The sequence below is a fragment of the Phyllobates terribilis genome, unplaced genomic scaffold, assembly GCF_046119375.1.
Source record: "Phyllobates terribilis strain yellow unplaced genomic scaffold, ASM4611937v1 Scaffold_2__4_contigs__length_985480577, whole genome shotgun sequence".
Lineage (NCBI taxonomy): Eukaryota > Metazoa > Chordata > Amphibia > Anura > Dendrobatidae > Phyllobates > Phyllobates terribilis.
In genome coordinates, this window is record NW_027362762.1 from 299,965,606 (window position 1) to 299,981,602 (window position 15,997).

The window sequence follows — 15,997 nt, forward strand, 5'->3', positions numbered from 1 at the left end:
TTAGGAGGTCATCTCTTCCCCCTTTCCCTAGTGTCTGGACTCCCTTTCCTTTTTCCCCTCTGTGTTGCACTCACACCTGGCGTGACATTTCAACCAGCCGAGCACGCTTTGGGAAAAAGAAAAAAAAAACGACACAAGATTGACATTTTTGTTTTCTTTGTGTGTTTTTGGACGTGCACCTTTTTTTTCCTTACTCCCTTTAGTATGGGATCAGTTATAGAGCTCGCAGAGCAGTTCCGCTGTCTGTCTCTGGAGGTGAATGACCTCCGCTGTGAGGTTCAGCAGCAGTATCAGCGGTTACAGGCCGCCAATGTGGGGGTCTCTGCAGGTAGGCCTGTCCAGCCTGAACCCAAGGTTGCTCTCCCGGACATGTTTTCAGGAGGTAGGGACAGGTTTTTTGTGTTTAAGGAGGCATGCAAATTGTATTACAAGCTTCATCCCTACTCCTCCGGTAATGAGGAGCAACGTGTTGGCATTGTGATCTCTCTACTGCAGGGAGATCCTCAGTCGTGGGCGTTTTCGTTACCGCAGGATTCGGGTTGTCTCCAATCTGTGGAGGGGTTTTTTGGAGCTCTTGCCCTCATCTACTGTATGATGACCCTGACCGAGTTGCCTTTGCTGAGTCTAAGCTACGTCGCCTTCAGCAGGGGATTCAGTCAGTGGAAACATACAGTTCGGAATTCCATAGGTGGGCAACGGATTCCAAATGAAATGACTCAGCCCTTAAAAGTAAATTTTGTGAGGGGCTAACGGAAAGGTTGAAAGATGCTTTGGTGGTATATGATACCCCTCAGTCCTTGGAGGCTGCCATGTCTTTGGCCATAAGTCTGGATAGGCGCCTTCGGGATAGACGGGTGCGACCTCCTTCTCCGGGGCCTTCTTGTCGGGGTTGTGTACCTTTGCCAAGGGAGCGGTCTGGGGGTGAACCAGTATTGGGGAAGGTGGAGGAACCTATGCAGTTAGGGGGTGTCTCTACATCATACATCTCCCCGGAGATTCGCAAGAAAAAAGGCGTATTTTTTTTTGTGGGAAAAAGGGACACTTTGTTGGGACCTGTCCTTCAATTCCTATACAAAAAGAGACTCGATTAACTCTCGGTAGTCTGGAGTTAGATAAACAAGGGGTGCATATGTGGCCAAACTGCAGTTCCCACTTTGTCCTGACTGCAGAGGTGGTGCTAGAGAGCAAAATCAAAAAAATTTGTGTTTGTTGACAGTGGAGCCGGGGTCAGCATGGTTGATGCTGAGTTTGTGAAAACTCATGGTCTCGCTTGCTGTGCTTTAGCTGAACCTATTTCCATCTTTGCCATTGACTCGGCGCCACTTGCACAGAAAGAATTTACTCAGATTGTACATAATGTGAAACTGAGGGTGGGGTCAGTTCATTGTGAATCATTCCTTGCTATGTTTTGGAGAATCTCTCTTACTCCGATTGTTTTAGGTATCCCCTGGCTTGTTAAACATAATCCATTGGTGGATTGGCAAACTGGGGAGATTATTGAATGGGGAGATTACTGCCATGAGAACTGTCTGAATGTTTCCCTTGCTGCTGTCTCTGCGGAGATACTGCCTGCTTTTCTGTGGTTTTGAGGATGTTTTTTTCTGAGAAGGGGTGTCAGGATTTGCCTCCTCATCGTGCTTATGACTGTTCTATTAACCTGACCTCCGGAGCTAAGCTACCAAAGTCCAGACTGTATAATCTTTCTGGCCCTGAGAGACAAGCCATGAAGGATTTCATTGCGGAAAGTCTGGAGAAGGGACATATCAGACCCTCATCTTTGCCCATGGCAGCAGGGTTCTACGTCCCTGTTTAGATTTCCAGCAATTAAATCAAATTACCAATCGTGATCCATACCCTCTTCCTCTGATTCCTGATTTGTTCAGCCAGGTTGTGGGACCTAAGGTATTCTCCAAGTTGGATTTAATGGAAGCCTACAATCTGGTTAGAATCAGAGAAGGGGACGAATGGAAAACAGCATTCAATACCCCGGAAGGTCATTTCAAGAGTCTGGTTATGCCTTTTGGCTTGACCAATGCACCTGCGGTATTCCAGCATTTCATAAATTATATTTTTCATCATTTGGTGGGGAGGTTTGTGGTGGTCCATCTGGACGATATTTTGGTTTATTCACCTGATTTTGAGACCCATCGGGGGCATGTTAAGCAGGTGCTCCAGATATTACGGGCTAACAAACTCTATGCCAAACTAGAGAAATGTGTTTTCGCTGTTCAGGAGGTGCAGTTTTTGAGTTGCTTGTTGTCATCTTCAGGTTTTCGGATGGATCCGGAGAAGATCCGTGCAGTCCTTGACTGGTAACGTCCCGAGAACCTGAAGGCCCTACAACGTTTTCTGGGCTTTACTAATTTTTACAGGAAATTCATCAAAAATTACTCTGTTGTAGTGAAACCCCTTATTTACATGACTACGAAGGGGTCCGATTTTTCCAAATGGTCAGAGGCTCCAGGCTTTTTCTTCCTTAGAATCACTTTGCCACTGCACCTATACTCAGTCAACCCGATGTTTCTCAACCGTTTATGGTGGAGGTCGATGCTTCGGATGTCAGGGTTGGGGCTGTGTTGTCTCAGGGTTCGTCCCCTGGTAAATGGCATCCATGCGCCTTCTTTTCTAAAAAATTGTCTTCGGCTGAGAGAAATTATGACGTGGGTAATAGGGAACTTTTGGCGTTCAAATTGGCGTTTGAGGAATGGCGACGCTGGTTGGAGGGGGCTGTCCATCCTATTAATGTTATTACTGACCATAAGAACCTGTCATATCTCCAGTCAGCTAAACATCTCAACCCCAGGCAAGCCAAATGGTCCCTGTTTTTTACTAGGTTCAATTTTGTTGTCACTTTTCTTCCAGGGGTCAAAAACGTCAAGGCTGATGCTTTGTCCCAGTGCTTCCCTGGTGGTGGTGACCATGAGAACCCTGCCCCGATATTACAGAAAGGGGTAGTTATTTCAGCTCTTCTTCCTGAACTGGATGGGGAGATGCTGGAAGCTCAGGGGGACGCTCCAGCCTCCTGCCCTTCAGGAAAGTTATTTGTACCACCTGATCTGCGCCATAAAGTAATCAAGGAACATCATAAGTTTGTGCTTACTGGGCATCCAGGTAGTAAGGCAACCGTGGACCTCCTCTCTCGTTTTTGGTGGTAAGGGTTGCATCAGGATATAATTGAACACATAGCTGCTTGTAGTATTTGCGCGCGTTCTAAGGTTTCGCACACCCGTCCGTCTGGTATGCTTTTTCCGCTACCTATCCCTAGCAGGCCATGGACACCCTTGTCCATGGATTTTATTACTGACCTACCGGTTTCTGCAGGCAAAACGGTGGTTTTGGTAGTAGTAGATAGGTTCAGTAAAATGGTTCACTTCGTCGCTTTACCTGCACTTCCCAATGCTAAGACACTTGCCCAGGTGTTCATAAATGAGATTGTGAAGCTTCATGGGGTTCCCTCCGATGTGGTGTCTGATCGGGTGACAGGTATGGCTGACAGAAAACACTTGCCAGGTCCGGACCTGAATGTGAATGACTTTGTGTGGTTGTCTACCAAGAATATAAGATTGAAAGTTCCTTCTGGAAGCTGGGACCTAGGTTTATTGATCCCTACAAAATAACCGCCGTCATTAACCCAGCAGTGTTTAGTCTTGAACTTCCTCGGGCCCTTAAGGTACCTTATTCAAAAGGTACGTAGAACCTCTTGAGCCCTCACCTCTACCAACACCCCCAGTAATGGTTGATGGTAACCTGGAGTTCGATATTTCGAGGATTGTAGATTCTCGTCTCCAACGTCTTTCTCTACAATACTTGGTACACTGGAAAGGCTATGGTCCAGAGGAGAGGATGTGGGCTTCAACATCAGCGGTAAACGCTCCCAGATTGGTTCTCTCTTTTCACAGCTTTTTCCTGAGAAACCTTGTCCTGAGTGTCCGGAGACCACTCGTAGAGGGGGGGTACTGTCACGGGTGTGTCAGAGATGACAGACAGTCGCCCTGCAGTGGTTTGCAGGAGATCTCCACATTTGGCAATGCAAACAGCTGCCTAGATAGGAGGCTGTCTTTAGGACCCAGCGACTACCTCCCTCTGGCCTGGGTGTATATATACCTGGTCTCTCCAGGTGGGCGTCGGCGGTTATACTCATTTCTACTTGGAACTTGGCTGAAGCAGCACCACGTCCTCTCTGGAGTCTTGAGGCCGTGTGCCCTGTTGGAGTTCTTCTAAAGCTGAATTGCTGTTTACCTGTGTTGTCTTCCCCTTTTGTCTTTAGAGTGCTAGCGGAGGTTGACTAGTGCTCATCTCCTTCCACCCCCAGCTATAGCCTTACGCCAGGGACAGTAGGGAGAGGCACATTATCGGCGACAGCTGCCGAGGCTGTATAGGGACGTTAGGGGGAGATAGGGTGACGCTAGTCCAGATTAGGAGGTCACCTCTTCCCCCTTTCCCTAGTGTCAGGGCTCCCTTTCCCCTCTGTGTTGCACTCATGTGGTGCCCCTGAGGGTTCAGTCGCCACAGAGGTACTGCATCTCACCCAGAGGTATGGTATCTCACTCTCAGGTAAGGAAGGAGTACTGCACGGGACCCTAACACCTGCATCCAACACTATACTACTCCAGACCAGCAGGAGGGGCAAGATGCGTCGCTTTCTTGCTGAGCCCTGTCCCTGGCTGGAGTGGGGGGAACCAAAGTAGGGGGAACCATGTAGTGGGTGTGGGTGGAGGAAGTAAATCAGGGGAGCACTTGTTAGGAATAGTATAAAGAGGGAAGCCATCTTGAAAGGACAGATCAGTCTGAGAGGAGAAGTAGAGGGAGCCGCAGCTCTGTAGGAGCTCTGCTCAGGAGGAGGAGGGCCTAGCCAGAGAGGCCCAGGACTGAAGAGAGAGAGAGAGGAGCAGGAGAAAGGCTCCAGGAACGTGGAAGGGACCCCAGGGGTATGGGTAGTGCTGGAGGCCACCCGTACGCCCGAATCTGCCAGGAGGTGGAGGGGTCAGGTCGCACAGAGGGGACCGGTCCCTAAACTATCAGAGTTCTTAAGCCTCAACTAGGAAACCGGAGGCTGCAGTATTTCAGGTACTGCAGCCACAAGCCACATCTAATCACCAGAAAGGTGGCCATAGAGGACCCAGGGGACAGAGAAGACGTCGCCTGGCAAGGTTCGCGGCCACTGGCCTGAGACACTGGGTGTGAGGTGCTGGGAGACGACCGGAGGGAATACACAGAAAGGGGTCCCATTACGTACTCCGGAGAGACCTGGGAGTTTGCTGAACCCCTCCCTGTGTAAGCACAGAACGCCGTGGGAAGTTACTCTAGTACTGGTAACTGGAAGTCTAAGAAACCGTGAGTAAACCCTGAGGACTGCACATTACTGACTCTGTGATCGTTATCTGCGCCATCCTCTGCACTACGCCATAGCAGCAACATATACACTGCCCTGGAGCTGAGCTCTACCTGTGGAGAGCTGAGCTGAACCAACTCTGCTGCGTTCACGCCAGCTCCAGAGGACCTGCTCCGCAGCGGCGGCTCCCTTTAGCCGCATACCACAGGTGGCGTCATGAACTGTATATAAGAACTATAAATCCCCTGTAAATATTCCCCTTTGGATTGACCGCCCTGGGTCACGGACCGGGTCACCGCCACTGTGACATCTCCCCTGGCAACGACCGGCCCGGCATCGAGTGCCCCACGGCCTAGGGGGCGCGTCACTCACACCTGGTGTGACTCTCTGTGTTGCACTCACACCTAGCGTGACCAACTTATTTCAGCAGATGAAAGACAGATCATGCTTACTTCCCTTTAAAACTGGTATATGTCCAGCAGTGCCATCAGCTCAGAACAGGCAGCAACCAGTGCGACCCAGCTACACCCATCTACTGTTTGGATATGTCTGGGCAGAAGAGGTCTTCCTTGAATTATTGCAGCCAAAAAACATACCTTTGACATGGAAACAAGGCCAAGTGACTCAACTATGCACAAAATCATAGGAAAGCGGGGTGAAGAAGAATGGTGCTATGGACTCAAGAGTCAAAATGTGAAATATTTGGTTGTAATAGAAGGCAGTTTGATCACCAAAAGGCTCTGCAGGCAACATGAAAGCATGGTGGAGGTTCCTTGCAAGTTTGAGGCTGCATTTCAGCAAATGGAGTAGGAGATTTGCTCAGGATTAATTGTGTCTTCAATGCTGAGAAAAACATAGAGATACTTATCCATCATGCAATACCATTACAGTGGCGTCTGATTGGCTCCAAAATTATTCTGCAGTAGTACAGTGGATGCTTGGTGTGATGCGCGGAGTAACCCCTCCCACATCCCAGCATCCACCGCAGAAGTAAGTTACCCCCGGCTGCAGCCAGAACTTGACGTGACATCAGCGGATGTCAGAGCCGGCTGCAGCCGGGGGTCACGTGATGCCTTTGAGCTGCTAGCGATAGCGCTGCTCACAGGCAGTAACAGCAGAGTAAGCTATTTAGAAAGAAACTTCTTTTCAACGTAAAAATACATTGGCCAGTTATCAATAGTACTGGACAACCCCTTTAAGTGCTGAAAAATTTAGACTATGGCAAAAAAATATTTTTGCTTTGTGTCAGCATTTTCCCAACCGCATAAGACGTTTATTTTTCTGTTGATGGGGCTGAGTGAGGCCGTGCTTTTCGTGCGGTGAGCTGATGTTTTTATTGATACAAATTTTGTGTACATATGATGGGGATATCATACTGTGTGTGGGGGCTTTGTGCATACATCATACTATGTGGGGGGACATCATACTGTGGAAGAGTATACTGTGTGAGGGGCTTTGTGGGGATATCATACTGTGTTTGGGGCTTTGTGTGGACATCATACTGTGTGGTGGGACATCATACTGTGCGGGAGAGATATACTGAGTGAGGGGCTTTGTGGGGATATCATATTGTGTGTGGGGACTCTGTGTGGACATCATACTGTATGGGGGACATCATACTGTTTGAGGGGCTTTGTAGGACATCATACTTTGTTGGGGTACAACATTTTCCTTGGGGGGATGTGTAGGACTACTTACTGTTTGAGGTGCTGTGTGGGGACATCATACTGTGTGAGGCTATGTGAACACATCATACTGTTTGAAGTGACATATTACTGGAGGTAGAAAAAATGAAATACAGCGGCACTCACCACTGATATATAAAATGTTGGAACTTTATTAAGGTCTTCACATGAGGAGAAAAGGAAACATGAGGGAGTAATTGAGCGACAGCTATTTCGCTTAAACTATGTTTCTACCATACAATTGTAACTAATTTTAACTAAAAACTAAACAGTAACATTTCTACAAGAAAATTATGAATTTAATCAGCATCTCCTAGCTTTGTAGAGTTTAATGCTCAGGCTTGGCAGATCGTAGATAACCTTCAAATAAAATAGTTTTTGAAATTTCTGAATAAATGTATTTTCTAGAAGTGTATTCTCTTTCCTAAATCTCATTACCCAAAGGATTGTGGTGTTTTCATTACATAAATGATCAAATGTCTCCAGAAGTTCTTCTAGATATGGATGGTTATAAACGACGTCAGCTGCAAGAATATAGTCAAACTGTAGGGAAGACTTTGAAAACTTCTTTTCCAAATTAGTTCCCCACATTAGTTCTTTAACTTGTGGGACATGTTTACTTTTCATTTTGGTATTTCAAAGTGTATTGTACTGCAGGTTTCCAATCAGCTCCTCCATATCGGTTGCTACAACTTGTGCACCTAGAAAAGGGAAAAAAGGATATTAATGTCAGGAGATGAATTCTAAAATGAATTGATAAATGTCTACAATGTATGCAATCTACAAATGCCAAAGTCTGCTGCAATACAGGATGAACTCACACAGGCGTCACATTATTTGTTAGCATTTTAATTTTATACTATACTATTATTCAGCAACTTCCTCAATCCCCAAATATTCTTTCTGCTGTACTACAGTAAATAGCCCATAGGGAAAAGAAGGCGTTCCAGCATTAATGTGAAAAAATCAAAGTAAAAAATACGAAAAAGTAACATGATAAAATAAAAAAAGATGTGAAAAGTAATTTAAGAGGGTCATAAGGCTCTAAACCCCACACTTGTCGCACTCTACACCACTCCTTTAAATTGTGTACATTTAATATGTATTACTGTTCATATATTTCCAATATGCATATTTTTAACTTTTCTATTAATTGTATTAGTAATTATAGTTTATTACTTTCTTTTATACACATATAATTATCGCTCCAAGCCTAAAAAAGCTTGCTTATTATCATTATTACGAATTGAGTGCTATAACTATTTTTTAAGTCTTTAGATGGCAGTATTCTGTCATGTCAATAGGTGCTAACATATGTTTTTTCTTACTTAGTAGTAAATTGGTAGTCTTACATTGCTGCTAACATGCATGCAAGGATTTCCACTGCGATGATGCACGTCATTGACTCCCCATTGTACTGATAATTGTACTGATAATGGATACTATTGTGTATGTTACGTGATTATGTCCTATTATATGATCTAGTCTGCGGTGCGAAGAGGCAGGGCAAATTCTTCTTGGATTATAGCGATGATGTGGGGTGTACATTTATCTATCCTCAGGTGCAGTGGGGAAAAAAAAAGTATTTAGTCAGCCACCAATTGTGCAAGTTCTCCCACTTAAAAAGATGAGAGAGGCCTGTAATTGACATCATAGGTAGACCTCAACAATGAAAGACAAAATGAGAAAACAAATCCTGAAAATCCCATTGATTTGGAATGAATTTTTTTTCAAATTTTGGTGGAAAATAAGTATTTGGTCAATTACAAACAAGCAAGATTTCTGGCTCTCACAGACCTGTAACTTCTTCTTTAAGAGGCTCCTCTGTCCTCCACTCATTACCTGAAGTACTGGCACCTGTTTGAACTTGTTATCAGTATAAAAGACACCTGTCCGCAACCTCAAACAGTCACACTCCAAACTCCACTATGGTGAAGACCAAAGAGCTGTCGAAGGACACCAGAAACAAAATTGTAGACATGCACCAGGCTGGGAAGACTGAATCTGCAATAGGCAAGCTGCTTGGTGTGAAGAAATCAACCATGGGAGCAATAATTAGAAAATGGAAGACATACAAGGCCACTGATAATCCCCCTCGATCTCAGGAACGGTGAGAAAAAATCCCAGAAGAACACGTGGGGACCTAGTGAATGACCTGCAGAGAGCTGGCACCAATGTTACACAGGCTACCATCAGTAACACACTACACCGCCAGGGACTCAGATCCTGCAGTGCCAGATGTGTCCCCCTGCTTAAGCCATTACATGTCCGGGCCCGTCTGAAGTTTGCTAGAGAGCATTTGGATGATCCAGAAGAGTATTGGGAGAATGTCATATGGTCAGATGAAACCAAAGTTGAACTGTTTGGTAGAAACACAACTCGCCATGTTTGGAGGAGAAAGAATGCTGAGTTGCATCCAAAGAACACAATACTTACTATTAAGCATGGGGGTAGCAACATCATGCTTTGGGGCTGTTTCTCTGCCAAGGGACCAGAACGACTGATCCGTGTACATGAAAGAATGAGGGGCCATGTATCGTGATATTTTGAGTGCAAACCTCCTTCCATCAGCAAGGGCATTGAAGATGAAACGTGGCTGGGTCTTTCAGCATGACAATGATCCCAAGCACACCGCCAGGGCAACGAAAGAGTGGCTTCGTAAGAAGCATTTCAAGGTCCTGGAGTGGCCTAGCCAGTCTCCAGATCTAAACCATATAGAAAACCTTTGGAGGGAAATGAAAGTCCGTGTTGCTCAGTGACAGCACCAAAACATCACTGCTCTAGAGGAGATCGGCATGGAGGAATGGGCCAACATACCAGCAACAGTGTGTGCCAATCTTGTGAAGACTTACAGAAAACATTTGACCTCTGTCATTGCCAACAAAGGATATATAACAAAGTATTGAGATGAACTTTTGTAATTGACCAAATACTTATTTTCCACCAAAATTTGAAAAAAAATTCTTTCCAAATCAGACAATGTGATTTTCAGGATTTGTTTTCTCATTTTGTCTCTCATAGTTGAGGTCTACCAATGATGTCAATTACAGGCCTCTCTCATCTTTTTAAGTGGGAGAACTTGCACAATTGGTGGCTGACTAAATACTTTTTTTCCCCACTGTATGTTTCTTTATCATTAAGGGTCAGACTATTTATATCCCTCATTTTAACCTAATGAAGCAAACATGTGAAATGCATGTCAAGGTGTCTGTGGTTAGGATACTGTGACTTTGCTCTATAACAAGTTACTCAGTAATATCGGTAATATGAGTTTCATATAGCTCTTATAGTTTCACCTTTTAGATCGTGATATTAGTGTTTATATTTGTCAGAATTCCTGTTGTCCTTCTACAGTTTGACAACTAGTGGCTGCTATTGTTCACCATAATAATTGTGCTGCAATCCCACTCCTTACCACTGGAGGCTGCTGTTGTGTTCTGCAATTGCCATTTACTAAGATGGCAGATTCTGAACCTGTGGAATTCATCTTGTTTCCTGTTTGGGCGTATTTAAAGCCACATGAATCTCTCACTCATTGCTTGAGTATTGTGTCTAGCTGTTCAGTCTATTTCCAGTCTCCAGCTCCTGAACTGTCTTACCCAGACTGTTCTCATCTATCTACGGATTGTTTCCTACAACGCCTTTGCTATATCCAAGAACATCTATTAACAGCTTGCTGTTCCTCCTCATGCTCCTTCAGCCACTGGTTTACAGCAGTTCTACGCCAGTATCGTAAATGGATACTCAAGCCTTCATCATGGATGAAATTTGGAGGTTCATTGAAATAAGATGAACTGTTTGCTTACCAACATCTATGCAGATATGCAAACACTAAAAACAAAATACATGGCATTTGAAACTCAGACAACTCCGAGCTACACAGGATCTACAGAATATTGTGCAAGATCTAAGCAATAAGATTGCACTGCAGTCTGAACAGATCCTTCAATTACAAAATCAACATATTGCTCCAGCCCCTCCACCCACCCTTACACTCCCTTCTTTCAGGTTTGGTGGAGACCGTGACAAATTTCGGGGATTCATTAACAGTGCAGACTTTTGTGCACACCCTGCTAACTTCCATACTGACAGATCAAAAGTATTGTGCATCATTATGTTACTGACACATAAAGCATTAGCCTGGGCCAGCCCCCTTATTGAAACTCATGATGATCGACTTAATGATCTGGAGGCTTTCCTAGCAGCCATGAGCTAGGTGTTTGATGACCCTAATCGTTGTACAACAGCTTCAACTACACTGATGGCGCTACGTCGGGGTAAGCACTCTGTTGCAAAGTACGCCACTGAATTCAGATGGTGGATGATTGATACCGAATGGAATAATGCTGCAAAATTATCTTTTTTTTAAGAACGGATTCTCCAGCACACTCAAAGATGAACTAGCCCGGGCCCTATGCTCCCACAAATTTTGATGACTTCATTCACCATTGTATTCGTATAGACAACAGATTAGCAGATAGAAGATTGGAAGTGGAATTCAAACAGTAGTTGTTATCCACCTGCTTCAACGACTAGTCCCAGAGACTTTGAGATAGCGTCCTCACATATATGAAGTTAAATCCATGCATGTTGACAGCCTGATAAAACATTAAAGTGCTGAGAGAAAAGAACGGAGACTTTGGGAAAATCAGTGTTTTTATTGTGGCAAGACTGACCACTTTCTCATCAATTGTCCTTCTTGACTATGTAAAACAGTGGCAGAGGTAGTGGATCCCAGCTTTTCCGGCGAAGAGTCAGTCTTGTGTGAACCAGCGCCTCCAGTGAATGCTGTCAACCATTCAATTTCTTCTATTGCACCCAACATTAACAAAGAAAACAAGGACTCTCATAGCTTAATTTCTATCAAGTTTCAAGTTGATTCTCAATGGATTTGCACATGTGCCATAGCTGACTCAGGAGCAAAGGGAAATTTTATGGTCAACTCTTTCGCAAAGGAACATGGGGTAAAATATTCAAAACAACCTTTTATCTATTATCTATTATCATGGAAACTGTTGACAGATCTCCACTAAATTCGGGACCAGTGAATCAAGAGACTGAATTCATAGAGATAGTTATGGAACCTAATCACCATGAGGTTTTATCTTTCCTACTAATCTCATCTTCACATTTTCCAATAATCCTGGGGTTGTCATGACTACAGACTCAAAATCCCACAATTGGGAAACCAAAGAAGTGTCTTTTCCATCTACTGTACACTTCCCACAGGCTTCACCAAATGAAGAGGTTGTAGAGGATCCTGAACAATCTTCTAAACTACCATCTATATATAGGGAATTTGTTGATGTATGTGACAAGAAAAATGTAGACAAACTCCCTCCTCATAGGCCGAATGATAGTCAAATTGATCTATTACCTGGAGCAGCAATACCCTTTGGAAGCATTTACCCACTGGCAGAGCAGTAATTAAAAACACTCAAGGAATACATCAATGAAAATTTAGCTAAAGGGTTTATTCATCCATCTTCATCATCAGCAGGTGCGCCTATATATTTTGTTAAAAAGAAAGACGGTTCCTTAAGACTGTGCGTTGATTACAGAGAATTGAATAAAATTACTGTAAAGAATCGTTATCCTCTGTCTTTGATCCCTGAATTGCTGGACAGTGTTCGTCATGCAAAGTTGTTCACAAAACTAGATCTTCGAAGGGCATATAACTTGGTTCGTATTAGACCAGGTGATGAATGGAAAACCGCATTCAGATCATGTTATGGAAACTATGAGTACTTAGTTATGTCGTTTGGACTGTGCAGTACTCCTGCAATGTTTCAGCATTTCGTTAATGACATTTTCAGAGACTTGCTTGATCAATTCATTGTTAGAATCTATGTTGTTTTACTATCGGCCATCTTGTTGTGGTTTGCTGGCTTCTAGTCTTTTCCTCTGGTGCTGGGTGTCTTGGTCACGTGATCTCTTCACTCTTTATTACTCAGCACCTGCCTCCCATTCCCCGCAGGACATCAGTGCTGTTATGCTTGTGCTCTGGCTAAGTTGCCTTGTTAAGTTCTTTGTGCTTTGGACAATTGATATCCTGGGACTTCTTGTTCCACCAGTTTTGTTCCCTTTAATATTCGTTTCTGCAACTAACTTTTCTGTTAGGAGGTCTCCTGTTTTTGCTCCCAGTCCTTAGATCTTTTAGGGACCCCTTTCCCCTTCCTTCAAGTCTTCGTTTGAGTTCAGTGCAGGAGTTTCGGTGGGGCTATTCACAAGGAATAGGGCACCCACCCCAGCGTAGGGTTAAGCTGAGTCTCAGTGCAGGGACAGCTTTTCCCTCCTATTCCTTAGTTCTAAGTTGCAGAACATAACATTTGTAGTCATTTATCTAGATATACTAATCTTTTCTAATTCTGTTGAAGAGCATCAGAATCATGTGAAAACTGTGCTAGAGCATCTAAGAACCCACCATCTTTATATTAATCTGGAAAAATGCGAGTGCCATCAAACAGAGATCCAGTTCTTGAGCTATATAATCTCTACTCAAGGATTACAAATGGACTCTAGCAAGATTCAAGCTGTCTCTGAGTGGCCAACGCCAAAAAACATGAAAGAAGTCCAACGATTTGTGGGCTTTGCCAAGTTTTACAGACATTTCATTAAAAAATTTTCAGGTATAATTGCACCAATCACCGAATTAATAAAGTAAGGCATATCATTTGTTTGGTTTCCTCAAGCATAAGATGCTTTTTCTTGCCTGAAGATGAAGTTCACCACACCTCCTATACTGATTCATCCCAATCCTGAACATGCCTTTATTGTAGAAATGGATTCTTCAGACGGTGCAGAAGGGGCTATTCTATCACAAAGAACAGGAACAAAAGATTTGCTACATCCTTGTGCCTATTTCTCTAGAAGTTCGACAGTGTCAGAGAAGAATTATGATGTGGGGAACAAAGAGCTCTTAGCTATCATTGACGCTTTCAAGGAATGGAGACATCATCTAGAAGGAGCAGCTCAACAAATTGTTGTTCTGACCATCGTAACCTTGAATTTATCAGGTCTGCCAAATGTTTGTCCACCCGCCAAGCTCGATGGAGTCTCTTAACCGATTCAACTTTGTTATCTCTTACAGACCTGGCTCCCGTAATGGTAAGGCTGATGCTTTGTCTAGGATCTTCTCCAAAGATCCTTCCACAGCAGCACCACCAACAACTATTCTGCCTGAGTCCAACTTCCTGGGGGTGATCCATAACAAAAACTTGCTGGAAGACATACGGTAAGCATACGAGACAGACCCAATTCTTCTGCATCCACCAAATGATATATCTCTTACCTTTCAAAATAAAGTATTGCATCTATGTTCCAGAAACTGTGCGACTTATAGTATTAAAACTAATCCATGACTCCAAGTTAGCAGGACACAAAGGAATTCAAAAAACACAAGAATTTATGTCTTGTTTCTTTTGGTGGCCCAAAAAAGATGTTAAACAATCTGTATATTCCTGTAGCACTTGTGCCATGCACATCACCAATAGGATTATTGCAGTCTCTGAAAATTCCAGCTCATCCTTGGGGCTCTATATCTATGGACTTTATTGTGAAACTACCAGTTTCAAAGGGAAAGAGTTCAATCCTAGTAGTGGTGGACAGACTCACCAAAGCAGCACATTTTGTTCCCTGCACTGGTTTACCTTCTGCTAAAGAGACTGCTGATCTTGTAATTCAAAATGTGTTTCATCTTCATAGGGTACCTGACGAAGTTGTTTCTGATCGTGAAACACAATTTCCGTCGAGATTCTGGGAGAATTTTTGTGCAGCATTGGACATTGATGTCAGTTTATCTTCTGCATTCCATCCCCAATCGAATGGTCAGACTGAACGCACAACCCAAACCTTAGAGCAATATCTCACATGCTAATATTTGTCATCTCCAGGATGACTGGGTTGATTTACTTAATATGGCAGAATTTTCATACAACAATTCTCAAAATGCTTCGACCAGACAAACACCATTCTTTACAAATTCTGGGTACCTTCCAAGTATCCTTCCTAATTTTCCAAGAGAAACGCCTATCCTTGTTGTCACCAACAGAATACAATCCCTGCAACAGAATCTGGAAATACTAAAAGAGACTTTTAGAATTGCCCAGGAGAAATATAAGGAAGCAGCAGATAAATCTCGAAGACCTGCTCAAAGATTCCAAGTGGGTGATGAAGTATGGCTTTCCACCAAGAATTTTAAACTCCATATACTCTCACCAAAACTGGGTCAAAAATGTATTGGTCCTTTTAAAATAATTGGACAAGTTAGCTCAGTAGCTTTTCGCCTTCAACTTCCCAGAACAATGAAGATACATCCAGTGTTCCATGTCTCCTTACTAAAGCCATTTGTTCCAAATCATTTTCCAAGGCGTCGTTTACCTCCTCCTGATCCTATTGAAGTGGATTGACAAGAACATTACACAGTTGAAAAGGTCTTGGATTCCAGAATATTCAGAAACAAGTTGCAGTACTTAATAAAGTGGCAAGGGTACGGCCCTGAAGATAACTCCTGGGAACCTGTAGAAAATATCAATGCTCCTCAACTGCTTAAAGAGTTTCACCAAAAATACCCACATAAACCAAGCCAAGCATTGTCCGGAGGAGGGGGGGGGGAGTAATGTTAGAATTCCTGTTGTCCTTCTACAGTTTGACCACCAGTGGCTGATATTGTTCACCTTAATAATTGTGCTGCAATCTCACTCCTTACCACTAGAGGCTGCTGTTGTGTTCTGCAATTGCCATTTACTAAGATGGCAGATTCTGAACCTGTGGAATCCATTTTGTTGATGGATCTCTCACTCATTGCTTGAGTATTGTGTCTAGCTGTTCAGTCTAGCTCCAGTCTCTAGCTCCTGGACAGTCTTACCCAGACTGTTCTCACCTATCTATGGATTGTTTCCTACAACTCCTTTGCTATATCCAAGAACATCTATAATCACTTGCTGTTTCTGCTCGTGCTCCTTCGGCCACTGGATTTCAG

At 43.7% G+C, this 15,997-nt stretch overlaps 1 protein-coding gene across 1 annotated transcript in view; it reads right to left on the minus strand.

The window, feature by feature from the left end:
- Positions 1 to 7,146: 7,146 nt before the first annotated feature.
- LOC141251726 (protein-lysine methyltransferase METTL21E-like) overlaps positions 7,147 to 15,997 on the minus strand; it is a 68,197-nt gene continuing 59,346 nt past the window's right edge. The window contains 1 exon segment of the mRNA XM_073670414.1: positions 7,147 to 7,718. Within this exon segment, the coding sequence (XP_073526515.1) occupies positions 7,321 to 7,718 (398 nt within the window). The 3' untranslated portion in view covers positions 7,147 to 7,320.